Consider the following 17,021-nt stretch of genomic DNA (forward strand, 5'->3'; position numbering starts at 1 on the left):
ATTCAGCATTTGAAAAATGTTGCACGAGACATTACCAAGTAGGCAAGTTGAAAAACGAAGGCTATAATTGTGTAACCACTGTTCATAAATTAAATCCAACAATTAATTTTTTCGAACTTAATTTGCCGAATAGTGCAATCCCTTTTCATTCTTTTTTTAAGCGTTGTGTTCTATATATCTAATGTTGGCCAGAGCTAGCTTACCTACATTCTCCAGGACCGTGTAGTTTAACTATTTCTAAAACCAAGCAGAATTGTTGGCATAAAAGAATATGATGGATATGATACGCAACATAAAATACCAGTAACGATCATATTCATCGGATGTTGAAAGCGGAAATCCCCTGCTTTAAAAGGACCACATTAATCCTGTCACCACAAAGATAGCCCTGCTCCGTATACAATCAAATGAATAGGCAAAGTTTACGGTTACATAAAAAAAGGCCAAATTGTATAGAAACCATTGCATTAAAGTAAAATCATTGGACCAGTCGACCATGGCGTCTGTACAAAATCCCATTCTTATCTTTACCATTATCCGTTTCCGTAGGATTCCCTGACTAAAATAGGCCAGATTTATCGTGTCAAGACCACGACACGGTGTTATCATGTTACTGTAGATCACGCAAATTTTGAGTGCACAACCCCGTCTGTAAGTTCAATAGCAGCAGATGCAGGTAATATTTCATGCCAATCAAGTCTGCTAGGCAGAAGCCATAGGGAAGAGAGATGAGAAGAATACTAATTTTAAATGATGCATTAAAAAAAAATGACATGATAGGCCAGCAATGCCTGGACGTAGCCTACACGGCTTTAACTACAGACTGCTGGACATCTGTGAGCAGGATGTCAATGTAAATGGCAAGTGGGTCATTATTTTATTTTTGTTCATAAATAAGATGCGACCCCTAGCGGTCATAAGCAGTATGTTACACGGTTCACCATTATCAAAATGGGATGGTAACCGTTTACAAAAACTGATGATCTAATACTGAACAATGGATTAGAAAGATCTGGAGTCAACGTACTAAGCGGAGACAGTATGACAAATCACTGTATTGAAAAAGCCTGATCTTTGCCACAATAAATAATAATATTTTCAAACATGAAAAAAGCACTTGTGTTTCACAGGGGTGCTTTTCCTAAGAATTGGCACAGAATATTTCCAATGTGGAAAATTCGCATTAAATCCAAGTTCCTGTTCTCTTCAGAAAAAACAATCAAGATATGTGGTTAATAAAGAGCCTGATTGAATATGTAACAGATGTAAAAATCAAATCAATGCCAGAGTGGTTTAATAGCACCTAATTTTCCAATAGATGGCATCTAGTCATTTCCATTTTACACAGCGCCAAACCAGTCATAATTTCACTTTCTGTATCCATTTTCTTCCTTTTAAATTAGCTAGAACTGAACTGCAATTTTCAATAATGCAAGCCCTCAAATGTGAATGCAGTTAACAATCGTAAGGTCTAGATAAAACTGGTGTTTAATTCAGCAATGATTTCCATGGCATTTCAAGCATTTGGCTGCAAGCTGTGCCATAATTGCATAACCGAAGGTAAAGGCACTTTGAAAATCCAAATGCAGTTCTCTAACGATGTAGCAAAATGGAGGTAGGACTTTGAGGACAGCAGAATAAAGTGTGGTAAATGGATGACTGCAGGGGCTCTTCTTTGGGATGTGGAGCGTGGGGAAAACTGCAGCTTTACCTGCTCTGTTACGCTCATCCTCCTGTTAGGATCGACATCTCTTCCCTCCAGCTTGGCTTTCACTCGCTTCCACACACTCACTGCGTAAGAGTTACGCTCCTGGACCGCTGCATGACACCAAACACACATCAGAACTCTGAGCAGTGTTCAAACATACTATACATACAGTATGTTCGACCATACTACAATAGCATGTTTACTTCAGTCTTATACATCCAACGATATTAAACCCCGAAATCCTACAATACAAGAGCGAAGCATGATTATTCCAGAACAGAGCAGGTGAAAGCGGGCACGCACCTCTCCCGGTTTTGGGGTCCCTCACGGCCCTCTTGGGGCTGGGAGCCAGGCCTTTGCTGGTGATGAGCAGGGTGCTGGGAGGGGTGTCGGCGGGGGTCCCCAGGTTGCGCGGTAAGGGCTTGCGAGCGTTCTGAGACATGCTCTCCGGCTGAGTCTTGGGCCCGCTGAAGCGCACTGCTGAGATCACAGGGAGACAAATCACTGCCTGTGAAAAGCTTTCGTCTTAATGAAGCAGCTTTCAGGGGCCGAAGAGGCGGAAACGCAGCCATTGGGCTGTTTGTACCCAGCGATGTCCACAGCGTGTGAAAATGTGATGCCTCCTACCTGCAGCAAAGCTGGTCTGAGCGCTCAAGGGGGGGCTGGCACAGTCGCTCGCTCTCTCGGTCACCAGGGGGGACGCAAAGCTCACCAGTCCATTATAAACACTGCGAACAAACAGACATGCGCTGTGAGATTGAGACTCATGTGCAGTGTTGTGTGCAGTGCGATAGATAGAGTTTGGTGAGCAGTGTGATAGAGATTGAGTATTATGAGCAGTGTTGTGTGAAGTGTGACAGATTGAGACTCTTAGGTGCAGTGCTGCGTGCAGTGTGATAGATTGAGTATGATGAGCACTGCTGTGTGCAGTGTGATAGATTGACAATTATGAGCAGTGAGATAATTGTGTATTATGTGCAGTGATGTGAGCAGTGTGATATATTGAGTATTATGAGCAGTGCTGTGCGCAGTGTGATAGAGATTGAGACTCTTAGGTGCAGTGCTGTGTGCAGTGTGATAGATTGAGAATTATGAGCACTGTTGTACAGTGTGATAGATTGTGTATGATGTGCAGTGGTGTGTGCAGTGTGATAGATTGAGTATGATGAGCACTGTTGTACAGTGTGAACAGACAGGCCACACACCTCTGGCTCTGTGCTTTGAGCTCCTTCAGTGTGGCTGGGATCTCCTGCAGCAGCTCGACCTGCTCCTGGCTGCGGGGCTGCCCGGTGGCCTGCACCACGGTGAACAGCACGATCTGCACGTTGTCCTGCCAGGCCTTGTACTCTGAGAGGAACTGACGCACGCTGCCCTCGTACGGCACGGCCTCGCCTTCCGCCAGAGCGCTCTCCTCATCCTGCAGGGGAAAAGGCTTCAGCTCAACTCAATGTACCCCACTGTAGTGTGCTACTTACCTTTGATAGGGCAAATAAATAAAGAATAAAGAATGGACCTATGCTACAATATGTACCTTAAGACTGTGAGACTGGGCAGCAGTAGATGACAATACAAGCCAGGACGTTGCCAGGATATTGGGGAAGCCCCTACTCTTTGCGATGAGTGTCATGGGATCTTAAATGACCACAGTGAGTCAGGTTTAAGATCAAATCAAATCACTGCACTGAGGCATTGCGATTTATTTGACTGGATTGATGACTGAACCCCAACTGGCCCACCAACACCACCTCCAGCAACCTCCTAGTTTTGCCAGGAGCTCCCCCATGCAAATACTTACCAAGCTCACACTGAGCAGTTGGACTGAGCAGTACCTGAGCAGATGACCTGGGTAGACTCACCTTAGCCATGGCACGCAGCAGGTGCTTGACATCTGCGAGCTGGCGGTTGTGGCTGGACAGAATGCCCTTGATGGTGTCCACTAGCACCTGGAGTGTCTCAGTCACACTGTCCAGCTGCTGCTCCCTCTCCCCTTGAACCACTCTCTCATTGGACATCTCCTGGGTCAGCTGCTTCTGCGCGCACATCAGCCAATCAGGGCCGCCGACTGGAAGATCCACTGTGGAGCTCTGGAAGGAGACAGGATGACCGTCAATATACATCAGCACCGTGAGGGAGTAGAGGAGCACTAACAATTCCATTGTTATTTATCAATACATTTACATTCTGCATTCCATGAATTCTGAACTCTAGTTTGGGTGACACCTTAAATGCAAGCATTCAGCCAAATTATCCTTTTCCACTGCAGTCTGCAAACTGCACAGAAAGAGCGTGCCGCTAACACGGCCAGAGCAGGCACCCGATTGGCCGGTAGGGTTTTTGGGGCGAGGCCACACTCACCAGCCTGCGCAGCAGCCGGAGCTCCAGGGGCGAGACGGAGCTGCTGAACTTGGCGGCGTAGGAGCAGGTGGCCTGGCAGCGCTTCAGCAGGTCGAAGAGCGCGCTGTCCATGCTGAGCGCCTCCGGGGTTCGCGTGCGCAGGCCCTCGAAGTTGAGGATGGTGCTGCACAGGAAGGTGACCTGGCTGACGCACTGGGCCTCCTTCAGCACCAGCGCCCGCCGCTCCCCAATGGTGCCCTCGAAGTCCTGCAGCACGGGCGCCAGCGCAGGGTTGGCCCCGCCCGCCCACTTCAGCCGCTGCTCGATGCTGCCCTCCAGGCCCGCCAGCTTCTCCTGCAAGGGAACGCACGTTCGTTTCGCTGCACAGCCACCGCCACTCAACCACTCGCTGCAGTGAAACAAGCTTCCACTTCTCATGGAAACGGTGAATGGACTGCACTTACATACCGCTTCTATCCAAAGAGCTTTAAAATTGATGCCTCTTCGCACACACTCACACCAACAGCAATGGGCTGCCATGTAAATGGTTGGTATTTATATGTAAGGTAGCTAACAATTCATCGGGAGCAATAGTGAGTTAGGTGTCTCTCAGGGACACTTCAACACACTCAGGGGGGATCGAACCTGCAACCATTTGACTGCCAGACGACCGCTTAAGAGTTAATGTCACCCATCACATAATGGCAGCACTAACTGAACAGGATGAAACAGAAGGGGACCTGCACGCTGGTGAAGCAGCACTAATGTAACATGGTGAAACAGAAGGGGACCTGCACGCTGGTGAAGCAGCACTAATGTAACATGGTGAAACAGAAGGGGACCTGCACGCTGGTGAAGCAGCACTAATGTAACATGGTGAAACAGAAGGGGACCTGCACGCTGGTGAAGCAGCACTAATGTAACATGGTGAAACAGAAGGGGACCTGCACGCTGGTGAAGCAGCACTAATGTAACATGGTGAAACAGAAGGGGACCTGCACGCTGGTGAAGCAGCACTAATGTAACACGGTGAAACAGAAGGGGACCTGCACGCTGGCGATGGAGGCCTCGTCCTGGCTCAGCTTGTAGAGCTTCTTCTTCATGTTGCTGAGGATGATGGAGCGTGGCGGGGGGCTGACGCTCATGGGCTGGTTCCGCGTCCCCAGGACGTCCTCGTGCTGCCACTGTGAGGAAGGCCATGTGTTAACAACAGGAAAAAGCACACTACTCCGCCAGGGTCCGCAGACTACATTATTCTTACATTATTGGCATTTGGCAGACGCTCTCATCCCCTGGAGCAATGCAGGGTTAAGGGCCTTGCTCAAGGGCCCAACGGCTGTGCGGATCTTATTGTGGCTACACCGGGATTAGAATCACCGACCTTGTGTGTCCCAGTCATTCACCTTAACCACTACGCTACAGGCCCATAAACCCGGGGTCCATTGTGACAAACGCCAGCATACCCCCAATCTGGGCCGAAGACACTCGGCACCACAGTTCACCCTAACACTGAATAAAGGGACGTGATACGGCCCGACTGCGTGTGCCAGTCTCTTCCAGCTCCAACCACTGGGAAATAAGAGCCTGATGCTGGCCATCTGTGACTGTAGGCAAGGATTACCTTTTATTATTGTTTAATGGGGCAGTTATATCGCACATTTACACAAAATTAGCTCTGTGGGTAAAGCCATTTCCAGGATATATGACATTTCAGCCTACATGCATGTCTTGATAATTTCGGTTTATCACCGTTATTCACAGGTTTTACGGCAGGCTGATCAAGGCAGTTAAAATGTTTTCCCAAAAGTGGTTACCACGGCAGCTATTGATTTACAGAGATTTGCGCTGCGGCAGCACTTGTTAGGAATGTGTAAGCTTCGCTTCGGTCAAATATTTAATTTCATCTCCACTCAAGCACAAAATCACAAGAGTATTTCTTCCTCCGTTGGGAATGAGTGAATGTACGGGGGTAGCCCAAGCATCAATAACACAAGGAAAGCACATTAGGAAACGGCAGCTCAAGTCAAAATTGGCAAGCAGAGCGTGGTGTGGGACGCAGATTGGGCCTGACGTGTCAGAACTGTGTACCGGGCCTCACCTGGAACATGGCCACGTGCAGCTGCGCTCTCTGCAGGCTGACCTTGCAGGCCTCCACGCTGGTCTCCAGCCTGCGCACCAGGTCCAGCTTCTTCCAGGCCGTCTCGAAGGAGCCGGCCAGCACCGTGGCCCTGTTGAGCAGCAGCTGGGACAGCCGGCCGGCCTGCACGCCCTGCTCCACCGCCCTCTTGCAGAGCTCGTCCAGGGAGACCTTTCCCTCCGCGCCGAAGTCCTTGGCCTCCACCTGAGCGACCACGTCGGTGCCCAGCGCGCTGAGGGCACTGCACAGCGCCAGCCCCAGCACCTGCGTGGGCAGCCCCATCAGCATCTGCCGCACGAAATCCGCCGTGAAGGCCTTGATGGGCCTGGCCATCTGCTCCTCGCTCATGACCACCGAGCCGCGGTACGCGGGCTTGGTTAACGCCACCGGGCCGTTGGACGGGGCCGCTTCGTCAGATGAAGGGGGACAGTTTCCTGTGACAGAGGTGAGCGCATGCGTCAAACTGAGGATTCAACACGGCGGGGAAACGGAGGTGGTCTCGGTAGGGCGGGTACATACCGGAGAGGGTCTGAGAGAAGGAGCCACACAGACGGAAGAAGTCCCGGATGCTCTGCAGCCTCTTGAGGAAGAAGATCTCCTCCAGGACCTGCCTGTGCTGGGCTTTGTCAAAGAAATTCACCTGCGCTGCCCTGGCCTCGCGAATCACGTCTATCTTTCTCCAGGCAGCGGGCACCTCCATTTTGTTGAGCTGAGGGAGAAGAGTCAGCGGTAAGAGGCTCCTATCCACAAACACACAGCTGGGCCTGTCGATCTACTACAGCTCTCTACCATATTAGTAATGAGACAGGCAGCCTTATACAATACGGCCTGTCAAATTAGCATATTGCATACACTGCACCTTGTCACTGAAATAGGGATATGATCTGTGACAGCACACGGCCGTTCCAAGCGAAATCATTATACTGCTGATCGTTACATCACGTCATCAAGAAAACTGCAGACACGGAAGCTTTTTGCAGACTGGGTGCAACGGGGCGTTACCTTGTCGATGAGAAGCCCGAAGGCAGTCTCCAGTTGAGCGAAAGTGCCGTCGAAGGCCACCAGCAGCATCTGTCCCGCGCTCATCTTGGGCGTATCCTGCAGGGAACCCTCCTGGCTGCGCGGCTGGATGAGCTCAGAGTACTGGGCCCGCAGCAACCTGAAACAAGGGCAGAGTGAGCGCCACGGTAGAGTACTGACACAGCCTTAACCAAGGCATCTACAGGACAACCATTCAGCCTTAACCAAGGCATCTACAGGACAACCATCCAGCCTTAACCAAGGCATCTACGGGACAACCTTCCAGCAGTAACCAAGACAACTACAGGACAACCTTCCAGCAGTAACCAAGACAACTACAGGACAACCTTCCAGCAGTAACCAAGACAACTACAGGACAACCTTCCAGCAGTAACCAAGACAACTACAGGACAACCTTCCAGCAGTAACCAAGACAACTACAGGACAACCTTCCAGCAGTAACCAAGGCATCTACAGGACAACCTTCCAGCAGTAACCAAGACATCTATAGGACAACCATCCAGCCTTAACCAAGGCATCTACAGGACAACCATCCAGCCTTAACCAAGGCATCTACAGGACAACCTTCCAGCAGTAACTAAGACATCTATAGGACAACCATCCAGCAGTAACCAAGGCATCTACAGGACAACCTTCCAGCAGTAACTAAGACATCTATAGGACAACCATCCAGCCTTAACCAAGACAACTACAGGACAACCATCCAGCCTTAACCAAGACAACCACAGGACAACCATTCAGCCTTAACCAAGGCATCTATAGGACAACCATTCAGCCTTAGCCACGGCACCTAAAGGACAACCGTCCAGCCTTAACAAAAATCATAAATCATTATCTTTCTGCGGTAGGGACACGGGAAGGAGTTACACCTGGCAACATTCCAAGGAGCGGGTCCTTTTACCTGCTGACGTCCAGGTAGTGGTCGTCAGCCTCCTCCTCCAGGCCCATGGCCACGTTGCGCAGGTGGGCCTGCAGGGCGTCGGCCAGCCCCTGCAGGGAGAGGCCGTCAGCGCACTGCTCGATCAGCAGGTCCAGCTCCAGCAGCATGCTCTCCAGCGTGCTCTCCCCCTTCAGCATGCAGCGCAGCGCCTCCGGGAAGATGATCTGCCGGAAGTTGGTGTTCAGCTCCTGCACAGGGGGGAGGAACAAAGCAAACGGCTTTTTTAAAAACCTGGATTCAACACCGGGCACGTTCGGAAAGGGCTCCCTCAGTGGGATTACGTTGAGTTTTACATTACCAAACAATTTACAGGGCCGAGGAGCCAGTAAGAGGACCCGCGTGCTGTGTAATATCATCCGGGGAGAGAGTAACAGTATTCTGCTCTGATAATCAGTACTGACAGGCACTGGCAAGCAGCACATACTGAGAGGGAGAATGCCGTTCCGCTGAAGAAGTCTCAGTTTAATCACAGCTTAACGAATGAAATCGAGCATGTGATAATTTACACACATTACTACTCTGGGGGGAATAAAATACCACACCCCTACATAAGATAACGCTGGAATGCTAACAAAGTAAAATGTTCCAGTAATCAAAACCATCCATACCACATTCACTAGCTAGCCAGTTAGCTACAAATTTAATCTCCACCTACTCTAGAGTAAAAAATAAACGATTCACTACAGAACGACCCACGTACAGCTAATGCTAGCAAACAAAACGGATCGACTAACTAGCCAGTTACCTACCGGCAGCGGCTACGAGGGTTAGCTAACGCTAGATCCATCGATGTCACTGCCCTCCTCCCCTGCTTCCTTCCTATTCATTATATTACATTCATTACATTAATGGCATTTGGCAGATGTCCAGAGTGACGTACAGTTGATTAGACTCAGCAGGAGACAATCCTCCCCTGGACAATGCTGGGTAAAGGGCCTTGCGGATCTTACTGTGGCTACACCGGGGATCAAACTGCCGACCTTGCAGGTCCCAGTCATGTACCTTAACCACTACACTACAGGCCGCCCGTCTTTCTTTCGCACTCTCCTCAGACTGAGAGCGAGAGGCCAAGCCACACTGAATTCTGCACAGATCCTGCACGTCCCTCAGAACCACTCAAAACTGCTCACTGCAGTCCAGTTCTACTTCAGGAAATAGACGTGTTACTCAACGACATGGATAACACTGAAGATGGTGAAGAGTAACTCGAGGACAGGCGGTACGACGCAGCGATGCGCTACCTGCAGGCAGGTGTAGACTCCGTTGGCCAGGTAGACGGCCTGGGCGCTCAGAGAGGGGCTGGGCAGGTCCAGGTCCAGGGGCAGCAGCTGGCACTGCTGCAGGAGCTGCATCAGGCAGGTCACGTTCCCGCTCATGCTGCACAGCTCCTCCAGGAACCAGGCCCCGTCGCGCGACGTCAGCTCCACCAGCTGCTCTCCCGCGCTGGCCGCTGCGCCCTCCATCACCAGGTTACGCCTGCCGAACACACGCACGGGACACGTCACGCTCTGATTCCAGCCAGAGTCCAACAGGTGAACACTAGACCTCTCAAAATGTACCTTAGAGCAAAGGAGGCTGAGGAACTAATGTTAGTACAGTAGATGTTAGGGCTGAATGATTGAGGAAAATATTGCGATGACAATATGACTTGCAATATGAAGTGCGCACAGTTCTAATGTCTTTCTGCTTTAGTTCACTGCTGACAGACCCCAGAAAATGAACAGCCTACGCCCACAGAATAACAAAATGTATAGATTATTTCCAACTTGCTTTTATTGAACAAATTGTACATGAATAGCCAATCAATTTAACAAAACAGTATTTCAATAAAGCACTCTTTTGCGATGGGTTTCTCGCATGTTCATATCTCGATGACTATGAATATACAATATATCGTGCAGCCCTACTGGATGTAATGTTAATGCTAAATGATAATAATTCCTGAAAAAGAGAAGGAATACTTGAGCACAGGCTCCTTTAGAAAGGGAAGGCACGCACCTGGTGAGGGTGCAGAGGGCAGAGATGATGATGGCCGCCAGGCTGAAGGAGCCCAGCTCGCCGTTCTCGCGCAGGAAGACGGAGATGCAGCGCTCGATCTCCTGCAGCTGCTCCTCGCAGGCGGACGTTCCGGCGCCTTCCGCCTTCAGCCGCTCCACCTGCCGCAGGAGGCGCGTGTTGGTCTCGGCCACGTGGTGCTGCAGCGCCAGCTCCGTGCTCGACAGGAACTGGCAGGAGGCCGGAGGCGGCTGGGGGGCAAACTGCATCTCGTACCTGCAGCGCGGTACAACAGGGGGGAACGGTGAGAGGCTGTGCCATACACGCCAGGGGCAGCGGTGAGAGGCTGTGCCATACATGACAGGGCCGTGCTGGCAGGTATTTGCACCAAGTCACAGTGTCAACTTAAGAGAAATGTGCATTTGCTGGACTGGGAGTTTTTAACCCACTCAAGTGCCATGTCAGTGGGGACTGGCAGTGAGAATGAAGGGCTCTAGTGTAATGATAATGAAGGGCTCTAGTGATAACACAGTGCTCTAGCGTAGTGAGAATGCAGGGCTCTAGTGTAGTGAGAATGAAGGGCTCTAGCGTAGTGAGAATGAAGGGCTCTAGTGTAATGATAATGAAGGGCTCTAGTGATAATGCAGGGCTCTAGTGTAGTGAGAATGAAGGGCTCTAGTGTAATGATAATGAAGGGCTCTAGTGATAACACAGTGCTCTAGCGTAGTGATAATGCAGGGCTCTAGTGTAGTGATAATGCAGGGCTCTAGTGTAGTGATAACGCAGGGCTCTAGTGTAGTGATAATGCAGGGCTCTAGTGTAGTGATAATGCAGGGCTCTAGTGTAGTGATAATGCAGGGCTCTAGTGTAGTGATAATGCAGGGCTCTAGTGTAGTGATAAAGCATGCTGGGACTGCGCTCACTTGCGGTAGATGGCCTGACAGTGCTCGCCCGTCATGTCGCACACCAGCTCCTCCATCCACTGCTTCCAGGCCTGGGCGCGGTGGCGCAGCAGCACGGAGCGCGGGTACAGCAGGGCCACGGTGGCGTAGCTGTGCAGGTGCTCCAGGCAGCCCCTCAGCAGGGCCCGCCGCTGCTGGAACATGGCCCCCACCTCCGCCTCCAGCTGCTCGCACTGGCTGATGAGGTGGGCCTGGCCCGCATTCTGCAGGAAGGCCGTGGCCGGCACGTAGCTCGGAGGGCCTGGAACACGGAACACACACAGACATAGCAAAGTTATCCTCTGGTCTGGAGGAACAAAAGCGCTAAGTGAGTGTGTATCCGTCATGGGGAGCGTGTCTCACCCAGGTCAATGGGGCTGCTGATCTCCTGCAAGAGGCTGGCCAGCTGGGTGGCCTCCAGGCTGGAAAAGGCGGCCTGGTACTGCGTGATCCACTGCTCCAGGTCGGACAGCTTGCTCTGGATGGCGTCCTGCACGGTCCTCTCCCGGGACTGCAGCTGGGTGTGCTCAGAGTACCTGAGGGGGGAGAGGGGGGAGAGGAGGGGTCAGAGTCCCGTCCACAAACACGTCCACATCCCCTCTGGAGCCCCCCGCTGGGCCTGCTCCCTCACCTGTGCTCCAGCGTGTGGATGGGGTGGTCCGCCTGGTTCTCCGCTCCCTCCAGGAACTCCATCTCCTCCAGCAGCCTGCCCTGCAGCTTCTCCACCTGCGTCAGCTGCTCCTGCAGGTGGAGGTACTCCTCCACGCCTCCGTCCATCTGCGGCAGCACCGCCAGCATCTCCTCGCGGTTCTTAAACCAGTTCACCTGCAGGCAGACGAGAGGGGCATGAGCGATGGACAGAACTGGGAAGAGAGGGAGGGAGGACTGGGCACAGAACATGGTGCACAGTTGGTTACAGGCTCTGCAGGGCAGGGCACAGACGGCTCACCTTTATCTCGGCCACGCGGGAGGAGAACAGGCTGCGGGTGATGTCTCTCTCCATCTCTCTCTTGCTCTGCTTGCTCTCCGCCTGCTGGCCCCCTCCTCCGTACACGGCGCCAGCGAAGCCCACCTCCCCCCCGGCCGTCCAGTCCACCAGGGGGTCGTACACGAAGGCCTCCAGCAGGGTGAGGAGGGTCTCTCGCCCCCGCCGCATCATGTGGACCACCTGCCATACCGGGCGCAAGAACGTGACGCTTAGTGATGAAGAGGGACTGTTGATCATTCAGCTTCAAAGCATACCTTACCTTTACATAGACAAATCTGATAGCTATTACAATGTTAGAGACAGTTCAAAGATTATTCAATTGGTTTTTACATAAGAAACAACCAACTTCAAAGTAATATCTGATGAGTGATCTTTTATAGAAGCAAAGGCACAAGGATGTGATCAAATCTGGTCTGAGCCAAATTATAAATGAAAAATGAGTTAAACGTCTTTTAATAACAAGGTTTAAAAACACTGCCTGAGGGGAAAGCAGCAGAGTGACTGCCTCACCTGCTCACACGACAGCCTGAAGATGCCCTCGACTCCAGTGACCCCCAGGGCCGTCTCAATGTTGTGCGTCATGCGGAAGGGGACCTTCTCAGGGACCCTCAGGCTCTTCCCTGTAACACACGCCTGGCATTTAGCATTGCGGGGCTCGCCACACACTAAAACACTGTTCAGGAGGCAGGAGGGATTCCTTCACTAACCTTTCTCAAAGCAGACATTGTAGTCGATGTGCACCACCTCTCCTGTGGTCATGTCAATCAGCACGTTGTCCAGGTGCCGGTCACCCAGCCCGATGATGTAACCCACCATAGACATCACTGCGGTGGATCTAGCATAAGCCTGAAAGGCAGGATGAAGACACAGTCAGCCCTCTGGTGCCCACACGGGTGGACTCAAGTCACCGTCATACCCCGGTAGTCGTGCCCTCTGACCTGCGTCACCCTCCACCACTCGCTGGGGGAGGTGCACGAGCACCACAGCTCCTTGGCCAACAGGTTGGGGGGCGTGGCCTCCATCAGCTCCCGCAGCACGTCCCTCATGACGCTGAGCGGCCAATCGCGGCGCGACACGTCCAGACTGAGCCCCACCGTCTTCAGGGCCGGTCCGATCTTGCTGTAGTAGAGCTCGCTGGGCCGCGGGACCAACGGGAGGTTCTGCGGCTGCTGGAAGGAGTCCTGAGCCTGGAGGCGGGAGGGGACACCGTCACTCCTCTCAGACGAGGACACCGGTACACCACTCCAGGAGATTAGGGATTGATGTTCCCCCAGAAGCTCGTAAACTACAGTGGTATTGCAGTTTATTAAGCCACTGGTGCCAAAAAGAACATTTGCCCATTAAACTCCATTCAAAACCATGAATTTACAAAGGCGAAATTGTGGGCTATAATTTACGCAGGTGAAATTATATAGCCCACTTTGGGCCATACTTATATAAAATTTCTTCAAACTGAACCAATTACTCTCCAGGGACCGATCCGTTTTCTGAGCCACAATGAAGATGATAATTTTGTCAATCCTAGTCATCCCTTCCCGTTTCGGCACCCAGCGTGTTCCAGAAAAAGCCTCCGCACTGCCAAAAAGGTCATGGCAGCTTCCATAAAATGCCTTCACGCGCAACTGAGCAGCTCCCAAAGGAATCTCCATGGAACCGGTAAGCAGAAGCTGTCTCCAGTTCTTATACATGTGGAAGACAGCATCATGCACAACACCCTCCCAGGCTCTCTTACCTTCTGCGCCTGGAGCACGGCCTCGCGCTGCTGCCAGCGCTTGTAGAGGCCGAACAGCGGCGTGGCTCCGTCCACCCACTGAATGAGGCCCGAGCGCGTGCCCAGCGGCGTGACCGAGTAGTGGCGGGCGTGGAAGTGCGGGCTCTCCTGCTGGTTGACCTTAGTGAACATGGTGTTCACGATGGACAGGAACTGCATGATCCTCTCGTCCAGATGGAGGTCTTCCAGCCCTACGGGAGGGAGGGAGGGAGGAGGTTCAGGGAGGAAGGAGCTGAAGCAGATGCCGTCCGCTGTGAACCAGACTCCAGCACAAGCGGCCTACCTTTAAACAGGTAGGGGTAGTTCTTTCCGTCAGAGCCCAGGAAGTAGAGCTTCTTGGGCTTGGTCTTGGTGGGCAGGATGGTGATGGTGTTGCCCACGTTCTGGATGGTGACGGCGTCGGTGGCGGACACCTCGCCGGGCAGGGCCATCTCGGTGCAGGACATGGCCGCCAGGCGGGGGCTGATCTCGTCCAGCCTCAGCAGGTAGCTGGCTCGCTTCTGCGCCCGCTGCTGCAGGCTCAGCATGATCTAGGGCAGACAGGACCGTGTAACGGTAAACATACAGTATTTATACTGCGCTTTTATCCACAGCACTTTACAAACGATGCCATGCAAGTACCAGCCTGTTGGGAGCAATTGGGGTGTCATGCTCAAGGACAGTTCAATGCACACAGGGCGGGGGGGGGAATCAAGCAGACAACCCTATACCCGCCAGGCGACCAACCACTCTGACCTCCCAGCATGTCACACTCAGTGGTCCTGTCGAGTGGGAGAGCAGGACAGAACAGCGCTTGCAGGCGGGACACTCACCTGCTTGAAGGGCACCCAGCTGCTGCCGGGGTTGGCAGGGTTGGAGGGGTTGCGCAGGCGCTCCAGGGCGTTGTTGATGCCGTCTCCGTAGCTGTCCTGGAACCAGGTCTCGTGGGGCGTCTCTGCGGGCGCGGCTGTGATGCTGCGCACATGGTCCAGGGCAAACACCACCGGCCGCATCAGAGCAGAGTGCTTCTCCCGCATGATGGCCAGCTTCTCCTCCCTGCGGACAGAGCGTCAAGGGTCAAGGTCACAATGAAGGTCAGTCACAGTTGGGGGGCTCATTCCAATCACTTATCTTCTAGGTCCACGCTACTCAACCCCAGGTCCTGAGGGCCAGAGTCTCTTCAGGTATTTGGTCCAACCAAGCACTACACCACCTGATTTCACTAATAACCTCTCTTCCTGAACCAAGCAGGCAAAACAATGAGTGAAATCAGGTGGGTGTAGTGCATGGTTGGAGCAAATACCTTGAGCTAGCAGGCTCTGAAAGGATAAAAGCAGGAAAATATAAGTGATTGGAAAGAACGCATGGTCTGAGTGAAAGTCAGGGTCTGAGTGAAAGTCAGGGGTCAGGGGTCACTCACTTGCGCAGCGTGTTGTTGTTCTGCACCCTCTTGACCTCGTCCTCCAGCTGCTGGATCCTGCGCAGGACGTACATGTGCTGCTGCTGCAGGACGCCGAGCCACAGCTCGTCCCACAGAACCGTGACGCGACGCAGCTCTCCCACCAGCATCTGGACCTGCAAGCAGAGCCAGGGCCTCAGTACACTCCAACACGCTCAGAGCGCTCGCACAACAGCGACCGCTAACTGCTTCTAACGAAGATACTGCGGCTTCAGGAAGTATTCTCTTTAGGCAAACTGTGTTATAGATTTAAGTCTGAGGTCAGATGCACTCTTGAGCAGGTTTTCTTCAAGGACATCTCGTCTGACCTGTCGCCGAGAAGCACCCCTATAGCATGATGCTGTGACCGTTGGGTACTTGGTAACCACCCTGACCAAGGCTCTTCTTGCCCAGCTACTCGGTTTGGCCAAACAGCCAACTCTAGGAAGAATCCTGGTGGTTCCAAACTTCTTCCATTTCACAATTATTGCACTGCACTCCTGGGAACACTCATATATATATATACCCTTGCCTCAATTTTATCTACTTTAAAGTTAAATCTAGAACACTAAGTTTGCAAACAGTGAAGGGGTCTGAATACTTTCTGAAGCCACTGTATATGAATACATGCATTTAATAAATCCCAACCTTGGCTAAGGAAGGTTAAAAGGCGTAAAGGGTAGGCAATGCCTCAGAGTGGCGAGTGGGAGAGAGGTGGTGGAGGTACCTGCAGCACCATGGTGGGGCTGGCGGAGGACAGCTTGTCCACGATCTTGCTGTAGCAGTCCTGCATCATGGCCTGGTCCTCGCTGGAGCAGGGGGCCAGCTCCTCCCCCGTGGCGCTGTCCTGAGAAGCCGGGCCGCTGCCTGTCTCGCTGCCCCCACCACACAGCGCCTCCCCCTGGATGTTGCTGAGGAACGTGGGTAGTGCCGAGGGCAGCTTGTTTCCTGTGCAGGGGGGAAGCAGCTCTCTTAGCCAGGTATGCACCACATTCCAACCACCCCACCACGCTATACAATAAATATCTATGTCCATTCTGAAAGCAGAGCATGAAATTAACCTTTTTACCCACTGGCCAGAGTGGCTTGTGGATTCTACAAAAATAAATCACCAGTCATTTTCAATAGAACACAACCGGTTACCTGCCAAATTGGCTGCTAGAGTAGAAACTCTTACAAGCCACAATCAAAATTGTAATCAGCAAGATCTTAACCAAAATTTTAATCAATAGCCGGTGAATGGTGTTAATTTTACACCCTGAGAAAGGATGTGGTGATACACGCCCAATACATAATGTATGTTTGGGAAAATCCCCCAAGCGGCAGGTACCTGCGGCCTGCATTTCCCCGCCCAGGGAGATGGAGCCCACGATGGCGGGGTAGAGGATGAGGTGGGGGGAGTCCTGCGCCACGCGGCACAGCAGGCTGCAGATGCTCTGGCGAATGTACGCCTCAGGGTGGTTCAGCCTGGAGAAGAGCTGGGGGATGATGCCTGGCGGGGGAGCGCACAACACTCAGAACAGCCTCAAGGACAAACACCTCAGACACATACACTTCACAAACACATCAATACAAATACAACCCAACTTCACCCACACAGCATTTATCAGCAGTCTTTAACAGGTGGGCTTAGGGTCTCGGAGGATCAGCTGCTTTCCCATGTGTTGATTATATTTCTCAATTGAATCAGCAGCAGAACGTTCTATGTTTTCTATCTGGTAGGAGTACACAGTGTCACCCAGTATAATC

At 52.1% G+C, this 17,021-nt stretch overlaps 1 protein-coding gene across 4 annotated transcripts in view; it reads right to left on the reverse strand.

Moving 5' to 3' along the window:
* Positions 1 to 17,021, reverse strand: part of smg1 (SMG1 nonsense mediated mRNA decay associated PI3K related kinase) — a 38,830-nt gene that overhangs the window by 1,959 nt on the left and 19,850 nt on the right. For 3 of the 4 annotated variants that reach the window (XM_061225468.1, XM_061225459.1, XM_061225441.1), the window contains exons 36-61: positions 16,603 to 16,764; positions 16,000 to 16,220; positions 15,255 to 15,409; positions 14,668 to 14,890; positions 14,139 to 14,385; positions 13,817 to 14,046; positions 13,023 to 13,271; positions 12,792 to 12,930; positions 12,595 to 12,704; positions 12,046 to 12,264; positions 11,728 to 11,921; positions 11,460 to 11,632; positions 11,079 to 11,358; positions 10,159 to 10,431; positions 9,402 to 9,636; positions 8,122 to 8,348; positions 7,182 to 7,338; positions 6,699 to 6,888; positions 6,141 to 6,613; positions 5,089 to 5,226; positions 4,064 to 4,396; positions 3,565 to 3,792; positions 2,914 to 3,125; positions 2,336 to 2,436; positions 2,012 to 2,188; positions 1,712 to 1,818 (exon numbers count right to left, since the gene is read on the reverse strand). In XM_061225468.1, the coding sequence (XP_061081452.1) occupies positions 1,712 to 1,818; positions 2,012 to 2,188; positions 2,336 to 2,436; positions 2,914 to 3,125; positions 3,565 to 3,792; positions 4,064 to 4,396; positions 5,089 to 5,226; positions 6,141 to 6,613; positions 6,699 to 6,888; positions 7,182 to 7,338; positions 8,122 to 8,348; positions 9,402 to 9,636; positions 10,159 to 10,431; positions 11,079 to 11,358; positions 11,460 to 11,632; positions 11,728 to 11,921; positions 12,046 to 12,264; positions 12,595 to 12,704; positions 12,792 to 12,930; positions 13,023 to 13,271; positions 13,817 to 14,046; positions 14,139 to 14,385; positions 14,668 to 14,890; positions 15,255 to 15,409; positions 16,000 to 16,220; positions 16,603 to 16,764 (5,453 nt within the window). The remainder of the gene's footprint in view (positions 1 to 1,711; positions 1,819 to 2,011; positions 2,189 to 2,335; positions 2,437 to 2,913; positions 3,126 to 3,564; positions 3,793 to 4,063; positions 4,397 to 5,088; positions 5,227 to 6,140; positions 6,614 to 6,698; positions 6,889 to 7,181; positions 7,339 to 8,121; positions 8,349 to 9,401; positions 9,637 to 10,158; positions 10,432 to 11,078; positions 11,359 to 11,459; positions 11,633 to 11,727; positions 11,922 to 12,045; positions 12,265 to 12,594; positions 12,705 to 12,791; positions 12,931 to 13,022; positions 13,272 to 13,816; positions 14,047 to 14,138; positions 14,386 to 14,667; positions 14,891 to 15,254; positions 15,410 to 15,999; positions 16,221 to 16,602; positions 16,765 to 17,021) is intronic. The other variant, XM_061225450.1, reaches the window with a different exon arrangement.

This window comes from Conger conger, chromosome 2 (assembly GCF_963514075.1).
Source record: "Conger conger chromosome 2, fConCon1.1, whole genome shotgun sequence".
NCBI classification, from domain to species: Eukaryota; Metazoa; Chordata; class Actinopteri; order Anguilliformes; family Congridae; genus Conger; species Conger conger.